Genomic DNA, 19530 nt, shown 5'->3' with positions numbered 1-19530 from the left:
GACTGAAAAGCCTCTTCTTTTTCCCGCCAAGCGACTGGTGGGCTCGAACCCTAGACCCTGGGGTTAACAGTGTTGTACTTATGCTACAGAGACAAACGCTCTCAAGTGCATCTTCGCATCACAATTTTGATAAGGGGTCTGTGTCTCCAAGGCATAATGTTCTCCCACTTAGAGCACAACACAGGGAGTCCAGACTTGACCCCAGATCTCCAAATTCAGGCAAAGAGCTGGCCAACACCCCATGAGAGCTGCAGAGCCACCTTCCCGCCAGGCCAAAGGAGTGCAACTGGCTGTGTTCCATCAGGGGACGGGCTCAACCGGCAGGTCCCACCCAGAACTCCCCGGCCACACACACCACTCCACCTGCCCCGAACTAGAAGCCTACAGTGGTGCTGACAGCCAAGACGCTGTCGCCCCAGCCTCTTGCGAGTCCGGGCGTCCCACCGCCAATCACCACCCCGCAGTTCGCCGCCTTCACTCCCGAGTCCACCACAGCGCAAAGCTGTATGCGCTCTCTGCCCTCACCCGAACGGGAGACCTAGCCACCGTTATGCTGCCCGCCATCTACACCGCTCTGGCGGGGTTGCTGCTCCTGCCTCTGCTGGTGCACTTCTGCTATCCCTACTTCTTCAAAGACTTGACCTTCTTCCTCCGGGTGGCACGCATGGCCTTGAAGTTGCACAGCTACGGACAGCAGCAGCCTGCGCGGACCATCCTGGATATCTTCCTGGAGAATGCCCGCCAGACGCCACGCAAGTCTTTTCTCCTCTTTGGCGATGAGACGCTCACCTACGCGCACGTGGACCGGCGCAGCAATCAGGTGGCGCGGGCACTGCACGACCACCTCGGCCTGCGCCAGGGAGACTGCGTGGCGCTCTTTATGGGCAATGAGCCGGCCTACGTGTGGCTGTGGCTGGGGTTGGCTAAGCTGGGCTGTGCCATGTCGTGCCTCAACTACAACATCCGCGCCAAGTCCCTATTGCACTGCTTCCAGTGCTGCGGGGCGAAAGTACTACTGGCCTCACCAGGTGAGCCCCCGGGAACGCCCCTCGCCTTGACACTGGACCATCTCAGCGCCTTGGCTAACCAAGGACGGGCTGATGGGTGGTTGATGAGCAAGGTTCTGATGGGTACTGAAGAATATAGAGGAAGAGAATGGTAAAGGTGGCTTGAAATTGTGGTTCATGATCATTGTTGTTGTTAGTGCTATTGTCGGTTCCGACTCATAGCGACCCTGTATGGGGTTTCCAAGGAACGGCTGGTGGGTTTGAACTAACAACCTTGGGGCTCAAATTGATCTTGCAGTCCAGCACATTATCCAGCAGGGCCATACCAGGACTCCTAATGATCATTAGAACTACTAGTTGTTGAAGCTTATTCTATAACAGGCACTGATAAACAATATACATACAGAATTGCTTTGAATTCTCAAAACAAGAAATATTTATTTTCCGACATTTATAGATGAGGCCACTCAGGCCCCAGACAGAGGAAGCCTTATAACCCAGGTCACAGAGTTGGAGGGAGAAGGAAAGACACGGCTGTTGTTGTTATGTGCCATGGAGTGGATTCTGACTCATAATGGGCTCCAGACCTGCAAAGTCCAAACTCCTCACCAATACTTACAGCATTGACATTTCAATGCAGAGGGTGTGAGAGCCAGTGGGTCCTGAGAGATTTCCTCACTTCTGTTGCTACAGTGTGTAGCTTTGGGAAAATCACTTCACCTCTCTGTTCTCTGGTTTCCTTGGAAGGCAGTCTCCACAGCTGCTTCCAGCTCTCAGGTGTGGTTAGCATGCAGAGGGGAGACCCCACCTGATGCCCAAGGAGAAGACTTTAGGGCTCTGTTGCAGTGCCACTGTGAGCCCCACTGCATTGTTAGTGATAGTGATCCCTTCATGTCTAGAGTTGCTTCCGCCACACTTCAACCAGACAACTGCATGCTACAGTGGGGACCCAGGTGAGGAAGCAACAGAGAACTTATATTCACTGGCAGGTGGTTTTCCCTTCCCAGAAGGCTAGCCTTTGCTCATGAGTAAGGACCAGAGAGGCTGGTTCTTGTTCTATTAGTAAGAGGAGACTAACTAAGGGTGGTTTGAAAGGCACCATGTTGGGGCATAAGGAATAAGGAAAGCTCACCTTTCTGGAATGCCTTTCTTTACCAAATTCTATGTTGGGTGCTTTCATTACCTTGGGAGAGAATGTAGCATCACCCCCCATTGTACACTGAGGAAACTGCCCAATCCAAAGGTCATGGTCTTCCACTTCATCATGCTGTCTTCCTCTTCAGGGATGTAGTGTTAGAGCTGAAAGGAATTACGCAGCCACCTGGTTTTCCTCCTTATTTCATAATTAAGAAAACTAAGGCAAGTTCAGCAGTTTGCTTTAGAGTCACAGAAGAATGAGATGCCAGTTCATTTGGGGGAAACCAGGGCGTTTACACACCTGTCTTATGGGGCATAATAAATAATCTCCAAAAGAAGTTGAAAAGGTGTGGGAGGGGTGACAATGTTAAAGGCAGTCAAATTATTTGAAGGGAGAGGTCCTTAAATATATATGTTTTCAACTATGAAACAATTCATGTTTGCCTGGGGGGGGGGGGAAAGAAAAGCTCCCTACTTTGTAACTAGAAGATTCTCTTAAGCCTATTACTTAATCAGCTGACTGGAAGCATTAGGACTGCTATGCCTGTATACTGCTTCAGGAGCTATTCAACCACTACATACCTCCTTGTTTGGTGTTGCAGAAGTCAGTGAAGCAGATCAAAGGTGGTTGTGAGGTGCTGTTTGGTTCCAACCCCTAGGACCCTATGTACAACAGAACAAAGCATTGCTCGGTCCTGCACCATCCTCAGTCCTTCCAATGTTTGAGCTCATGGTCTATGAGCCCATTGTGTCAATCCACCTCATTGAGGGGCTTCCTCTTTTTATACTGCCCTCTACTCTATCAAGCATGATGTCCTTCTCTAAGGACTGGTCTCTCCTGATAACATGCCCAAAGTATGGGAGCTGAAGTCTCCCTAGCCTCACTCTAAGGAGCATTTTTGCAAGATAGATTTGTTCATTCTTCTGGGAGTTCAAGGTGTAGTCAATATTATTTCCCAACACCATAATTCAGATACATCAATTCTTTTCCAGTTTTCCTTATTCATTTCCAGTTTTCATATGTATATATTTTTTGTCAAATGCTGTCAAGTTGATTCCAACTCATGGTGACCCCGTATAGGATTTCCAAGGAGTGTATTGGTGTTGTTGTTAAGTGCCGTCGAGTCAGTTCTGACTCATAGGGACCCTGTATAGCATTTCCAAGGAGCGGTTGGTAGACTTGAACTGCCAACGTTGCAGTTCAAACACACCTTGCACTCAAGCACATTATCTTGTAGCACCACACCAGGACTCCCAGGAGTATATTAGATGATTGAAAATACAGTGACTTAGATCAGGCAAACTAATCTCAAAGTGACCCTATGTACTTTTTTGACACTGTCTTTGCTTTTTGACCTTTTAAAGAGGACGTTTGCAGCAATTTCTCCAGTGTGATCTGCTGTCTTGACTACTGCTCCCAGGGGCATTGATTGTGGGTTGGAGTTTTACTTGGAGTTTTACTGAAAAGGAAGTCCAGCTTTAAATGACTGTGACAGAGTTTCAGGAGTCCCAAGGGAGTTAAACAACTAACACTCAGCTGCTAACTGGAAGGTTGGAGTCTACCCAGAGGCACCTCAAAAGAAAAGCCTGGTGATCTGCTTCCTAAAAATTCTATGGAGAACAGTTCTCCTCTGAAGCACCTGGAATTCCCCGGAGTCAGAATTGACTCCATGGCAGCTGAGGGCATTTTGTTATCTTTTGGTTTTGAGTCATTTCAGTATTGACTAGAGTTGTAACAGAGCATAGCTAGTTCTGTAATGTGTTCAGAATCATAACCAGGGGGTTTACGCTCCATGCAGACAATGGTCCTCTGTGATAGGACATTCTGCCTAAGTCGGTGCCCATGAAGACTGCAATGAAATTCTTATATTCAAGTCAAACTTGAACCAGAGTCCCCCGTGGACACAAGATGTTCTGTGGCAGTGAAGTGGCCTTTGACAGAGGGCAGACCTTTGGGAGCTTTTAGCATTTTCAAATCACCAGGATACCTTTGTGAAAAATGCAGGATCACATTCTGTGCTAAAACAGTTACTGTAAAGATAATGTGAACAAGATTGTATGTGTAAGTGCCCATGTGTATTTTGTTGAATAGACAGAGTTGAATAGACAGAGTTTTAGTTCTTTGAAATTAGGGTAGGAGAGAATTCTACCGAATCAAAGGAATTATAATGAGCCTAAGGAATATTATTTTTTAAACCAGACTCCTGAGTTCAACCCACTAAAACTATGGTATGTCCCAAGAATGTGTACTTTTGTATCAAGGCCCATCCTATCCCCACATGGTTTTAAAGCAGGTGTCCTGAGGGCTGGTTGGATATGTGCCACTGAGTCAGTTCCAACTCATAACAACCCTGTATAGGGTTTCCGAGGCTGTAGTCTTTATGAGAGCTGAAAGCCTCATCTTTCTCCCCTCAAGTGGTTAGCAAGCCAGCTCTTAATCCACTCTGGTACCAGGACTCCTTGTCCTAAGGGCTGGGCCTTGAGAAACAACCAGTCTAGTTTCATCACTTTTTTGACAGTACAACAAAAAAAGGTCCTGAGGTGTGGTGCCGATTCAACAGCACCTAACAACAACAAACACTGAAACAACAGTGTTCTGGGCACAGATACACGCATTGAAATATAGGCTGAATGGATAAGTGTGGAAAAGTCAGACATATGCTTTTGAATCCCACAAATATTCTAGTTTGAAAGAGAAAAACAAAACATTCTTTGATGGTTTCCAGGGCTGAGAGGGAAGGGGAGCAGTTCACTGGTTATAGGGTAGATACATGTTAACTTGGGTTATGAAGAGGGCAACATACAAGACAGAGAAAGGCAGTATACAAGAAGATGGAGGTTGACAGAAGTATTATGAAAATAGTTGAAGACACAGGGGGTATACAAGCCCTAAGGGAATAGAGGTAAATAGTGATCTAGATAACCTTGGAATAGCAATAATCTGTGGGTAGATACATGGACAGAGACACATGCTGAATGCTTATTTGAAGAAGAGTAGAATGTGTGTATACTTGTATGTGTATGTGTATGTATATGTAAAGGAACTTGGTAGCATAGCGGTTATGAATCTAGCTGCTAACTGAAAATCAGAAGTTTGAAACTACCAGCTGTTCCATAGGAGGAAAATGAGACTTTCTGCTCCCATAAAGATTTACAGCCTTGGACATCCTGTACAGAGTGGCTATGCATCGGAACTGACCCCACAGCACATAATCTCCACCACCACGTATATGTATACATTGATATGTCCCACAGATATACAAAAGTGTGAAAGAGGAAATTGGCACATGAATATTTATCTTTCCTGCAATCACCACTGTGAATATGGTGGACTTACACCTGGCAAAATGATAAAAACTTCTTAGATATTATCAAACATATTAAGGCAATGAGTAGCTGAGCCTGGGGGGCTCAGGACCATAGTCTCAGGGGACTCTGTGGTCAGATGGCACAACACAAAGACAATGTCCTACATCCTTCTTTGGTGAGTAGCATCCATGAGTGGCCGTCTATGCTGCAGCTATTGGTCTCTCAATGTGCAGAAGAAAAAAGTGTGATGAGAATTGAAGATGCTTGGAATCAGCTTGTCCAGCGGGCTAATGGGACATGTGAACATCAGTCTCCATGACCCTGAGACCAGAGCTAGATGGTGCCCGGCTACCACTACCAACTGCCCTGAATGGGATCACATTAGAAAAGAAGGTCCTGCATTGTTGTTGTTAAGTGCCATCGAATCAGTACTGACCCATAGCGACCTTATGCACAGCAGAACAAAACACTGTCTGATCCTGGGCCAACCTCACTACTGTTGCCAAGCTTGAGTCCATCGATGCTGCCACTGGGCCAATCCATCTCATTGGGGGTCTCCCTCTTTTTCTCGGACTCTCCACCTTACCAAACATATCCTTCTCCAGTGACTGGTCCCTCTTGACAATATGTTTGAAGCATGAGAGACAAAGTTTGGCCATCCTGGCCTCCAAGGAGCACTCTGGCTGCACTTCTTCCAACACAAATCTGTTGGTTCTTTTGGCAGCCCATGACACTTTCAATATTCTCCTCCAACACTATAACTCAAAAGCATCAATTCTTCTACGGTCTTCCTTATTCGCTGTCCAGCTTTCGCATGAATATGAGGTTATTGAAAATACCATGGCTTGGGTCAGGCGCACCTTAGTCCTGCATAGAGTGGCAAAATGTGTGGAATAAAACTCAAAATTATTAAAAATTTTAAAAGAACAATCCTGGGTTTACAGTGTCAAAAAGAGACTGGAGGAACCTGAGACTGTGGCCCTTGACTATCATTCAGGTCTGCAAAGGAACACACCCTGTTTCAGCCAACCAATAGACAGATATATAGGGAGCACAACTTTCAGCCAAGCAGCAGATAGGTATGTAGGGGGAAACAACACTAGTAAGGTATGCTCACTATGAATGATGGAACATTCAACATTCAAAATCCAAGGGTCAACATGGACCTAAGGACAATGACGAGAAGGAGGGTGGAAGGGAAATTGGAGCCTCAGGGAGGAGGTGGGGTAACTGTTGTTCCATGGAGGAGTTTGCAATCATTGAGATGAAACAAAATGTATTATTTGTTGAATGTAAAAGGGATGATCTTGTCTGTAAACCTTGACTCAATACAAAATAAAAAGGTTTTCTTTAAGAAAAACAAAGCCATTATGAGACGTAAATAAGGACATAAAAAACAAAACCCACGGTTATCAACTCATCACAGCCTATAGTACCAAGTAGACCTGGTCCCTGGGGTTTCTGAGACTATAACTCTGTAAGGCAACAGACTACATCACCTTTCTATAACAGAATGGCTGATGGGTTTGAACTGCTGACTTTTAGGTTAGCAGCCCAATGCTTAATGAGGGCTCCTTAAGGACATAGAACATTTATAAATTTGCTATAATTACTGAATGAATTGAGATTATAATGATACCATGTTAGAGCCAAAGAGACTATCAAGAACACCCCACCTTCCAATTTTACAGAAAGTTTACATGCTTTGTCCTACATCACTCAGAGAGCAGGAAGGTAAAGAATGGGGCCTAACAGATGGCTTCACGAGTGAGTTCTACCAAACATTCAGGGAAGAATTGTCACCAATTCTACTCAAATTATTCCAGAATATAGACGAGGATAGAAAACTTCCTAATACTTTTTATGAAGCAAGCATAACCCTCATACCAAAACCAGGGAAGGATGTCACTAAGAAAGAAAATTATAGACTAATATCCCTCATGAACATAGATGCAAAACTTCTCAACAGAATCCAACAGCACATCAAAAAAATAATACATCATGACCAAGTGGGTTTCATAAAAGGGATGCAAGGATGGTTCAACATTAGAAAAACAATCAATATAATCCACCATATAAATAAGAAAAAGGAAAAGAACCACATGATCATATCGATTGATGCAGAAAAGGCATTTGATAAAATCCAACATCCGTTCCTGATAAAAACACTCAACAAAGTAGGAATTGAAGGGAAATTCCTCAACATAATTAAGAGCATATATACAAAACCAACAGCCTACATCACTCTCAATGCAGAGAAACTGAAAGCCTCCCCTCTGCGAATGGGAACCAGACAGGGATGCCCTTTGTCACCACTCCTATTCAATATAGTGCTGGAAGTCTTAGCCAGAGCTTTATGGCATGATAGAGAAATAATTAAAGACATCCAAATTGACAAATAGGAAATGAAACTCTCACTATTTGCAGACAATATGATCCTATACATAGAAAACCTCAAAGACTCAGTAAAAAAGCTACTAAACATCACTGGAAGATTCAACAAAGTGGCAGGGTAAAAGATCAACATACAAAAATCAGTTGGATTCCTCTATAGTAGCAATGACAGCACTGTAAAGGACATTAGGCAAGCAATACCATTTACAATAGCCTCCCAAAGGATGGAATATTTAGGAATAAATATAACCAGAGAAACAAAGGATATATGCAAAGAAAACTACAAAACACTACTACAAGAAACCAAAAGAGACTTACAGACGTGGATGAACATACCATGTTCCTGGATAGGAGGAATCAACATTGTGAAGATGTCAATACTGTCCAAAATATTATACACATATAATGCAATCCCAATCCAGATTCCAACAACATTCTTCAAAAAGATGGAAAAGACAATTACAAACTTTATATGGAAAGGAAAGAGACCAAGGATAAGCAAAGCACTGCTTAAGAAGAAGAACAAGATTGGAGGCCTCTCACTCCCCAATTTCAAAATTTACTACATGACTACAGTGGTCAAAACAGCCTGGTACTGGTACAATGAAAGATACATTGATTAATGGAACGAAATTGAGAATCCAGAAATTAACCCATCCACATACAGCCAACTGATTTTCAGCAAAGTGCGTAGGTATATTGTATGGGGAGGAGATAGTCTCTTTAACAGATGGTGCTGGCAGAACTGGAAAGTGATCTGCTAAAGACTGAAACAAGACATTTACCTCACACCCTATACAAAAACCAACTCAACATGGATTACCCAAGGAGTGGTAAGTAGTAGGGGGGTCTGAAATTGTGGAAGAATCCTTTACTGGCTCCATCTTCCAGCCCCATAACTCACTTGACTTAGAGAAGATTATGTTGTTAACTATCATGAAGCCAGCTCCAATTCCTCATGTATAACAGACCAAAACCTTACCCAGTTCTGCATCACCCTAACAGTCTCCAGCATATTAAGAACCCATAGTTGGAGCTGTTGACTCAATTCACAAAGGATTATAGGGAGAAACAAAAGCTGTCTCTAGGTTATGTCATATTGTTTCTGAGGCCATGTTGTGGCTGTTAGGTGCTGTCGAATCAGTCCTCACTCAGTATACCCGTTAAAGGGTCTCTGAGGAGAACTGCCAATCTTGTGTTTCACAGTCCAGTGCTGATCCTGCAGCTCCACACCAGGAGTCCTTCTGAAGCCAAAACAAGGACAAATAGGTCAAGTTGCAAAAGAGGTAGATTATCCTCACTGGAAGGCAGAATTACATGAGAATGATTAAACAGTGACCTGAGCTGCCTTAAACTCCATCTCACAGAAGAATTCATGCAGAAGAGTGGTTTCTATCAAACAAGGTGAAAAGGAAATTCTTGAAAGTAGATAAGTTCCAGGATCCCTTCCACCTCTTCACTTTCAAGATTTGTCTTTCTCCCCACAGTGGACCAACAGCCGAATCTGGGAAGGTCCTCTGGCAGCACCAGTCTATGGAAGACACCCCCCTTTTCCCTTAGCTCTAGAATTTCTCCTTGGTGGGATATTTGTCTGTGGACTATGACCACTCTCATAGGCACTTAAGCACTGTGGTTTACTACCACTCATCCAGTGTTATGGCTGTATGTTACAGCACACAATTTTTTAGCATTCAAATTTTGAGAAAGTGAATGTAGTAAAACAGTGTTCTAAATGCAAGCCATCAATGAAGAGGCTACAGTGAATTAACAGACAAGAACTGTGTTCCCACATAAAGTTTGATGCAGAACTTTGACACCTCTAAAATTTAAATACTTTAAAATGTTTTAAACCTGAATGTATTCAAACACTAAATTTAAAATTGAATGTATAAAATTACTACCATACAATTAAAATAGTACATGTATATATCCAACAATTCCTTAAGAATTGAGTGATCGACAGTCCTTCCAAGATCAACTGTTGCACAGAGGAGATAGACAACTTAGCAATGTGCTGTCGTGAATTACTTAGAAGCACTTCACCCAAGGTTTTTTATTTTAATTCTTACTGTGACTTGAATGAGGGTTTACAGAGCAGAACATCAATGTTATATTCCACAAATAATACACTTAGTTTCATCTCAATGATTTCAACCCCTTCAATGTAGCATCACTTATCCCACTTCCTCCCTTTGATTTTTGTTTTCTTTCCTTCTTTCCCAACCCATCGGAATTTTGTCCTTCAGTAAATGCTGCCCCTTTGATCTCCAATGATTGTCCGTTCTGTGGTGTGCCTCCTCGGTAGTGTTGTTGTCCCCTTATATTCCTATCTACAGCTTGGCTGAAAATGGAGCCACCAGAGTGAGTTTGGTTCTAGAGTTGAAGGGGAGCCAAGAGTCATAGTCTTGGGGTTCCTTCAGTTTCTGAACAATAAGCCTGGTCTTTTTTGTAATTTTGAGTTTTGTTCCATGTTTCTCCTACTCTATCCAGGACCTTCTAATGTGATCACTTTGGTAATGGTAGCTGGACACCACCTAGTTCTCCTTGTCTCAGGGTCATGGAGACTGACCTTCACAGGTTCCATTAGTCCCTTGGCCTCATTGCTTCCAAGTGTCTTCAGTTTTCATCACTTTTCTTTCCTCAGCACAGGGAAAGGCCATGTTGTTGCACTTCAGATGTCTGGTCATGAGCTTTTAAGACACCAGTCACAACTCACCAAGATAGGATGTACAACATTGTCTTTGTAGATTATGTTATGCTGCTTGACCATGGTGTCCCCCAAAACTATAGTCCTAAGCCCCCAGGCCCAGAAACTCATTTCTTCAAGGTGTTTGGTGATGTTTAGGATGTTTTCATAATTCTGTCCTGTGTATGTGTCACCACATTCATGGACATGTTTGCAGCAAAGATAAATACCCATATACATGTATGTTCTGCATCTATAACAGCATTTACTTCTATTCCCTTTGACTCTTGCATTCCTCCCTGAGTCTTCCCCTGCCTTCATCACTCTTCTGTAAACCTCCCTCTTGTTATTTATTGCCTTCCCCACTGCCCAAGTTAATACGTGTCTACCCTATAACTAGTGAATTACTCCCCCTTCCCCACAAATTCTGATAATCATCAAAGAATGTTTCCTTTAGCATGAAAACCTTTTCTTGGCTTTTTACAATAATGGTCTTATACAATATTTGTCCTTTTGTGATGGACTAATTTCTCTCAGCATAACGTCCTCCATGTTCATCCATGTTGTGAGGAGTTTCACAGATCCACCTTTTTTCTTCAGTGTCACATAGTATTCCAGTGTGCCTAGGTACCAAAGTTGGTTCGTCCATTCATCCACTGATTAACATTTAGGATGTCTCCATCCTTTTGCTACTGATAAACATGAGTGTGCTTACATTTATTCATAATGTCATGGGTCTATTTCTCGAGAATCTATACCAAGTGGTGGTTTTCCTGTGTCATACAGAATTTCCACTTCCAACTTTTTGAGGAGGCACCATACACTGTTTTTCACAGTGGTTGCACCATTTTACAGTCCCACCAGCATTGTATGAGGGTCCCAATCTTCCCACACCCTCACTAACCTTTGTTATTTTCTGGTTTTTGAGGTTTGCTATTAATGCTGGCCACCCAAGATTTCTAAATGAAAAAAAAAATATGAATTGTAGTTAATGCTCAATATTAATACATGCAGAAAAGAGGACTGATATTAGGATGTGAATATATGAGTACAAATCTCTTTACCAGCCTATCCAGAAAGTAGAGGCTGAGACTCTTTCTTCTTTTGCAGAAACAGGGTTATTCATATCTTACTTATCAAACTGTGGTTGTGAGAATTAAATCAAATAATGTGTGTTAAACCACTACACAGTAAGCATTTTGTACAAATACACATGTTTTTAACTTTTAGTGATTTGAGTGAGAGTTTGCAGAACAAATTGACTTTTTATTCAGCAATTCAGACATGGTTTGTGACATGGCTCACGTTCCCCACAATGTAACAGCACTCTTCCCACTTGCGCCTGTGGTGCCATTTTCATTAATATCTTTCATATCACTTCCTGTCTTCTGAGCTTTATCCCTGGGCAGTGCTGCTCTTTAGATTTCATATGGTCTATTGTTCTGAGAAATGAGTACCTCCTTGGTGTTACTGTTCCCTTTATAGGCCTGTCTAGGATCCCAGTGGCTCTGCAGGATAAGCACTGGACTGCTAACCACAAAGTTGGTAGTTAGAGTTCACCACCTGCTCCATGGGAGAAACATGAGGCTTTCTGTTCCTGTGAAGATTTATAGCCTCTGAAATCCTATACAGGATCACTATGAGTCAGAACTGATAAGATAGAACTTAACAAGAACATTGGCCTTTCAATTGTTTAGCTAGAAGTTGATCCAAGAGGTGAATTTTGTTCCAAGCTTGATAGGTGAGTAAAGGGCATAGTCTCAGGGACTCTAATAGTTTCTATCCAACCAATGAGCCTGATCTTTTTTATGGTTTTAAGTTTTGTTCCACATTTTCCTCTCACTCTGTCCAAGATTCCCTATTTTGGTTCCTTTTCGAGCAGTTAATAGAAGTAGCTGAAAACCATCTAATTCTTCTAGAACTCAGTCATGGAGGCCGACGTTCACGGTATCCATTAGTCCTTTGGATTCATTGTTGACATTCATCTTTGATTTTCTTCACTCTTCTTATAAATGAACATTTTAAATCTTTGAGAATGACATCTGTAAGGATGAGAAGTGTCGTGGCACTTCCAGATGCCGTAAGGCACTGTCCAGTTCCCTCTTCCGGACTGTGATTGTTGTTTGTTGTTAAGTGCCATCAAGTTGATTCGGATTCATAGAGACCCTGTATAGGGTTTCTGAGGAGCCTATGAGTTTGGTGCATTATCCTGCAGCACCACACCAGGACTCAGAAATTCATTCCAAAACTGCAGTGAGTGTTGGAGCTGACCAGTCTCAGCCAAGACCCTTTCCAGGACTTGTCATTGACCAAAAGCCAAGCACCCCCTCCCACAACTTGCATCTAATCGCTGGCTAATACTGGGCATAAAGGCAAAGCCCACTTACTTTAATTTGAGACAATCCTGTAAGACTACCCAATAGCTGGAGTCCCTCAGAGAAGCAGCTATTGTGACTGCATTGCAATTCAATCTCTCCCTCTACCCAGTCTTGCTTCTCTTCCAGCCTCACAGGTGACTCCTGCACACAAATAGAATTATATGAGCCTATATGTCTAGTTGGAGTCACCAGGTGGTACAAATGGCTAATGTGCTCAGCTGCTAACCAAACAATGGTTAATGTGCTCGGCAGTCCTAGTCCACTCATATAATGCTCAGACAAAGGCCTGGTGATCTTCTGTGGAAAAATCAGTCACTGAAATCCCTGAGGAGCTCAGTTCTGCTCTGACACACATGGGGTTGACATGAATTAGGGTTGACCCCACAGAAACTGGTTTATATATCAGTTATCTTTGGTGTGCAGACTTCACAATAAGAATTACAAAAAAGTCATCTGTGAGGTAGAAAACATGTAGACGTGATCCCATGTGTATCAGACTTAAGAAAGAAAAGACATTAAACATAAAATAACCGATCAGCAGCATTCATAACCAGAATTTTTGTTCAATTGTCAATTTTCATATCAGCATATTTGGGTTAAGGGAAGAAAGGCTGCCACAGTGAGTCCTACAATGGCTGGTGACTCACTGGAACCTGAAGCCAATGCTCAAATGACAAAATCTACAAAATAGCCCAGAGGAGATGGAGGGAACTTGGACTGTGCAATGGCTACCTCTTCACATGGAAGAACTTCTGTGGAAGGTCAGGGATCATAAATTAAATGAAACATGAGTGAAGTCAATGATGCCTGATACTAACTAAGTTGCTTGAACTGAAATCCACCATGATATCTGCTTACTTACAGTTCCTTTTATTTTTAATAATAACCAAAACCTAGTGTCATTGCTTTGATTTCAACTCATATCGACTTTCTAGGGCAGAGCAGAACTGCCTTACACGGTTTCCAAAGCTGTAATCTCTCCAGAAACAGACAGCCACAACTGTCCCCCACAGAGTGGCTTTTGACCTTTCAATTAGCAGTTAAGAGCTTAAACAGTGTACCATCAGGAATCCTTATTTTTATTATTGCTACGATTGATTTTATGATGAATACTGGAGTACATTTTCCTTTTTAAAATTACAGGTAAAACTCAAATCACCTTTGACCCTTCATTTCCCTCTCATCAAGTTAATAATCCCTCTTGTTAACACGTCTAAAGTACAAGATACAGTTTTGCTTTCTTAGCTTCTAAAATCCATTCTGGATGTACTTCTCCCAAGACAGTTTTGTTTGTTTATCTGGCAGTTGGTGGTACTTTTACTAGTCTTTCCCACCACCACTGATTCAATAATACATCCTTGCCCTTTCAGTGTATTATCTATTTCTAGAGTCCACTTGTCTCTCAGTTTGTCATACTGTGGTGGCTCACATGTTACTGTGATTCTGGAAGCTATGCCACAGGCATTTTAAAAACAAGCAGTGTCACCCATGGTGGACAGGTATCACCTGAGCTTCCAGATGAAGACAGACTAGGAAGAAAGAGAGGCTGACTACTTCTGAGTATTTAGTCACTGAAAACCTTATGACTAGCAGTGGAACACTGACAGCAACAGAATATTGAATATTAAAACATGAAAAAAGCTCCAGAATATTGTCAGATATAGTGCCAGAAGATAAGCACCTCAGGTTGGAAGGCACTCAAAATATAACTGGGGAAGACCTACCTCCTCAAAGAAGAGTTGCCCTTTTGATGCCAATGTATTAAAGCCTCGGGACTTTCATTTGCTGATGAGGCACAACTCAATGAATAGAAACAGCTGTAAACATCCAATAATAACCTCAGCATGGAATGTACAAAGTATGAATCTAGAAAAATTGGAAATAATCAAAAATGAAATGGCATGCAAAAACATTGATATTCTACGCGTTGGTGATGTGAAATTACTGGTATTGGCCATTTTGAATCTGAACATCACATAGAATACTCTGCCAGGAATGACAAATTGAAGAGGAATGGCATCACATTCATCATCAAAAAGAATATATCAAGATCTGTCTTAAAATACAACATTGTCATAGGATAATATCCATATACTTACAAGGAAAACCAGTTAATACCACTATTGCTCAAATTTATGCACCAACACTAAAGTCAGTGATGATGAAATTGAAGAACAACCAACTTCTTCAGTTTGAAATTGATCAAACTATCAATCCAGATGTATTTATAACTACTGGCAATTGGAATGCAAAGGTTAGAAACAAAAAGGAAGGATCAGTAGTTGGAAAATATGGCCTTGGTGATAGCATTGATGCTGGAGATCGCATGATAGAATTTTGCAAGACCAATGACTTCTTCATTGTGAATACCTCAAATGAACTACATATGTGAAAAGAGATGGTAGAAAATCCCTTATCATCATCCAAAACAAGGCCAGGGGAAGACTGGAACAGACCATCAATTGCTCATATTCAAGTTTAGGACGAAGCTGAAGAAAATTAAAACTGGTCCTCAAGAGATAAAATATGGCCTTAAACATATCCCACCTGAATTTAGAGATCCTCTGAAGAACAGATTGTATGTATTAGGCACTAAAGACTGAAGACCAGAAGAATTATGGGATGACATCAAAAACATCATACAGGAAAAGGTCACTAAGAAGACAAGAAAGAAGGAAGAGGCCAAAATGGATGTCAGAAGAGACTCTGAAATTTGCTCTTGAGCATAGAGATGCTAAAAGAAAAGGAAGAAATGGGATAAAAGAACTGAATGTTGTTGTTGTTGTTGTTATCTGCCGTGGAGTCGATTCCGACTCATAGCGACCCTGTACAGGGTTTCCGAGGCTGGAAATCTTTACGGGAGCAGAAAACCTCCTCTTTCTCCCACAGAACAGCTAAAAAGAACTGAATAGAACATTTCAATAAGCAGCTTGAGAAGACAATTCAAGTATTATAAGGAAAAGTGCAAAGACTGGTGTTAGAAAACCAAAATGGAAGAGCACGCTCAGCAGTCCTCAAGCTGAGGGAACTGAAGAAAAATCTGAAGCCTGAACTTGAAATATTGAAGGAGTCTATGGGCAAGATCTTGAATTATGCAGACAGCATCAAAAGAAGATGTAAGAAACACACAGAGTCACTGTACCAAAAAGTCACTGTACCAAAAAGAAATGGTTGATGTTTCAAGGTACATTGAAGGCATTAGCAAAGAACAAGGCTGAGAATTGATGGAATACAAATCGAAATCTTCCAACAACAACAACAAAAAAAGAAACAAACAAAAGGGGAAAAAAGAAAGCTAGTAAGTCCTATCCGCTCTACCTCCTAAATATCTCTTTAATACATTCTCTGTGATTCCATGTCCAAACTCCTTCTTTTGATAATTGGATTATTTTGTTTTGTTTTTTGTCTTTCTCCCCCCATTTGATCAAGGTTATATGAACTCTGATTATGTTTTGCTCACTGTGGCATCCAGTGGGCACTCTTTAAATCAGTGTTAAATAAATGTGGGAAGGAAGGAATAGAAGGAAAGAGGGGAGAAGCAAAGAGAAAGGGAAACTTCTTAACTTCTCAAAGTTGTAGTTTAGTTCACCTCTGTGAGTCCTCACCTGTATGAAAAGCACACCTGCTTGTATCATGTACATTATGGTACTTTGCATTGTATTTGATGAAAGGTGTATCTACTCCACAGTGTAAGATCTGCATCTTTTAAATCAGCAGCCATAGTAGTTTCTTCTTCATCTCTTCCATTTTAATTAACAGAATATTTTGTGCATATTCTTCCATTATAAATATGTGTTGAGCATTTACCTAGATTTGAAAGTGCAAAGATGATTAAGCTATGATCCCTGAATTGCAAAGATCAAGTAGGGATTAGAAAGAAGTGAACCATAGTCACACTGTGTAATAAATGTCTTGAGGGAAATAATGTTCAGCCTTATATTGGATCCTGAGAAAGGAGCACCTAAGTTATCAGGGTAAGGGAAGGTGACAAAAGTATCAACTAGGCTGAGTCCTAAAAGATGAGCAGGACTTTTCCAAGTAAAAAAGAGGATGGAAGAGCATTCGAACCTGGAAAACAAAATGAGTTATGAAAGCTTGGGCACATTCAGAGGCGTCACATGCATCAATGTGGTTAGAATAAAGGATGCAAGAGAAAGAAGAATAAGAGATGAAACCAGAAAGTTCATCAGAGATTAGACTCTGAAGGTCCCTGCATGTCACCTAAGGAGAGTGGATTCTTTCCCAAGGATGAGTATCCATTGAAGGATTTTAAACAGAGTGGTAACGAGAAGTAAGGCAGCAGCAGTTGTTGTTAAGTGCTGTCGAGTAGATTCCAACTTATAGTGGCCCTGTACAAGTTTCCGAGGCTATAAATCTTTGTGGAAGATTTGTCCCGTGGAGCTCCTGGTGAGCTTGAACCAATGATCTTATTGTTCACAGTGCAGTGCTTATTTTACAGAGCCATTGAGCTCCACAGGCACAGGTAAGGCTGAATAAGTTGATGTAGAGAGAGACGAGAGATTAGTTTGGAGTTTATTTTAGTGATTCAGGGGAGAAACAATGAGGACTTGAAGCAAAGCAGTGCAAAGGCACTGGACACTACCACTCAAGTTTCTACAGCACTGATATTTTTGGTAGATTTTCAGAAGTACAAGAAGGCTGGAGATCAATTCATTCTGAATAGATGAATGGGAACTAAAAAGAGAAGCTTCTCAGAGGGTGGGGGTAGAAAAGCCTGATATGATAAGAGTTGAAAAAGAATTGAGACAAACAGATTATTAAAGAAAGATGTTGTTGTTGTTAAGTGCCATTGAGTCCGTTCCGACCCATAGCGACCCTGTATAGGGTTTCCGAGGAGAAGCTGGTGAGCCTGAACCATCAACTTTGCAGTTCAAACAACTTTGAACTCTGGTGCATTTACCCACAGAGCCATACCAGTACTCCGATGTTAGTTAGATAGCTAACTAAAAACTCGAGGGTTGGGACAGGAGGAGGAACTGTTCGAGAAAGGAAACAGTGTATTACTTGATTCTACAGTGAATGGTATTTGCCTAATCAGATTATTGTCAATTATGATTTCTTATTTTTAGCCTCTACAGTCAACCTGTGGACAAAGCTGGGAAGACAGATTTATAGTCAAAGAACAGATAAAAATTAGCCCAGAAAATACAAAATTAAAGTGAAGTTGAAATTTTGTTGTCAGCGCTCTCTAGTCAGTTCCAATTCATAGGGTTTCTGAGAAGCAGATGGTGGGTTTGGACTGCCCCTAGAGGTTAGCAGTCCAGTGCTCATCCTGCAGTGCCACACCAGGACACCTAAAAGGACTTGAGCTAGAGTCATTTACTGTATTCATTGTATTTTTGTTAAGTGCCATCGAGTCGGTTCTGACCCATTGAGACCCTGTATAGGGTTTTAGAGGAGCAGCTGGTAAGCTTGAACCTCCAACCTTGCAGTTCAAATGGCTTTGCAGTCTGGCACATTAACCCACAGCACCACACCAGGACTCCATTCAGTGTATAGTGATTATTTAAACATCATCCTTCAATGAGCATTACTTAACATTACCTGTATAGGGCCCTACCCACACCCCCAGCTAAATCCACCCCATCACAACACTCCCAGTCTCTTTTGCCCTGCATTACTTTTGCTGCCTTCCATAGTTCTTACTGGCCCGTGTTTTTAAAACTGTTTAATTATAAATATCATTTTTCATGTCCACACATTTTAGCAAAAACTATACTGAAAGCAAAATGACAATGAAGCTTGTTGAACTATTGGAACCCTACAGGACTAATTCAGTTTGTATATTTTTGTTCTTATTAAATTAAGAGCTACAAGCAGCTGTCGAAGAGGTGCTGCCGAGTCTGAAAAAAGATGGCGTGTCCGTCTATTATGTGAGCAGAACTTCTAACACGGATGGGATTGGCTCTTTCCTGGACAAGGTGGATCAAGTGTCAACTGAACCTACCCCAGAGTCTTGGAGGTCTGAAGTCACGTTTTCCACTCCTGCCCTATACATTTATACCTCAGGAACCACAGGTAAAAATACAGAGAGGATTTCAAATAAAGGAACCAGTTCAGAAGGAGTTAAATGTTAGGTTCGATTTTCAAGTGTTCTCTCTCTTTGGTAAAACTTAATCAGATAACTAATACTTTGGGGAATTTGACCCTTTGCCTGTGGAACTGATCTTATTTCATAGCATATGATCCTGTTTAGGTTTCTCCAGGCTATGCATGTCTTTTCCTTGTTGGCATAGAACAGATAAAGAAATTAACTAAGAATTCCAAAATATAACTAAAGGAGTAGATGAAATTTGACACTGAATTGTTAGAATACTTGTTGGAATTTTTGTTAGAGTTCTTTAGAATGCTTAGAATTTAGAATTTTCTGTTAGAATTGTGTTAGAATTTTAGAAAACAATTGTTGTAGTTTTATTATACTGGATCCAGAGTTAGTATATAATGTAGGTTGCTATGAGTAGGTTCTGACTCATAGCAACCCTGTATTCCATGGAGCAGCTAGTGAGTTTAAATCACTGACCCTGTGGTTCAAAGTCCAGTGCTTATCCTATAGCAACACACCAGGAGTCCATGTTGTTATTGTTAAGTGCCATTGAGT

The 19530-nt window shown here is 41.6% G+C and overlaps 1 protein-coding gene across 2 annotated transcripts in view; it reads left to right on the top strand.

The window, feature by feature from the left end:
- The first annotated feature begins 550 nt into the window (after positions 1–550).
- Positions 551–19530, top strand: part of LOC102812047 (very long-chain acyl-CoA synthetase-like) — a 64594-nt gene continuing 45614 nt past the window's right edge. For both annotated transcript variants that reach the window (XM_006831662.1, XM_006831661.1), the window contains exons 1-2: positions 551–1028; positions 18741–18950. In XM_006831662.1, coding sequence (XP_006831725.1) covers positions 551–1028; positions 18741–18950 — 688 coding nt within the window. The remainder of the gene's footprint in view (positions 1029–18740; positions 18951–19530) is intronic.

The sequence above is a fragment of the Chrysochloris asiatica genome, unplaced genomic scaffold, assembly GCF_000296735.1.
Source record: "Chrysochloris asiatica unplaced genomic scaffold, ChrAsi1.0 scaffold00004, whole genome shotgun sequence".
In the NCBI taxonomy this organism is placed as follows: Eukaryota; Metazoa; Chordata; class Mammalia; order Afrosoricida; family Chrysochloridae; genus Chrysochloris; species Chrysochloris asiatica.
This window is presented reverse-complemented; position numbering and strand designations above follow the sequence as displayed.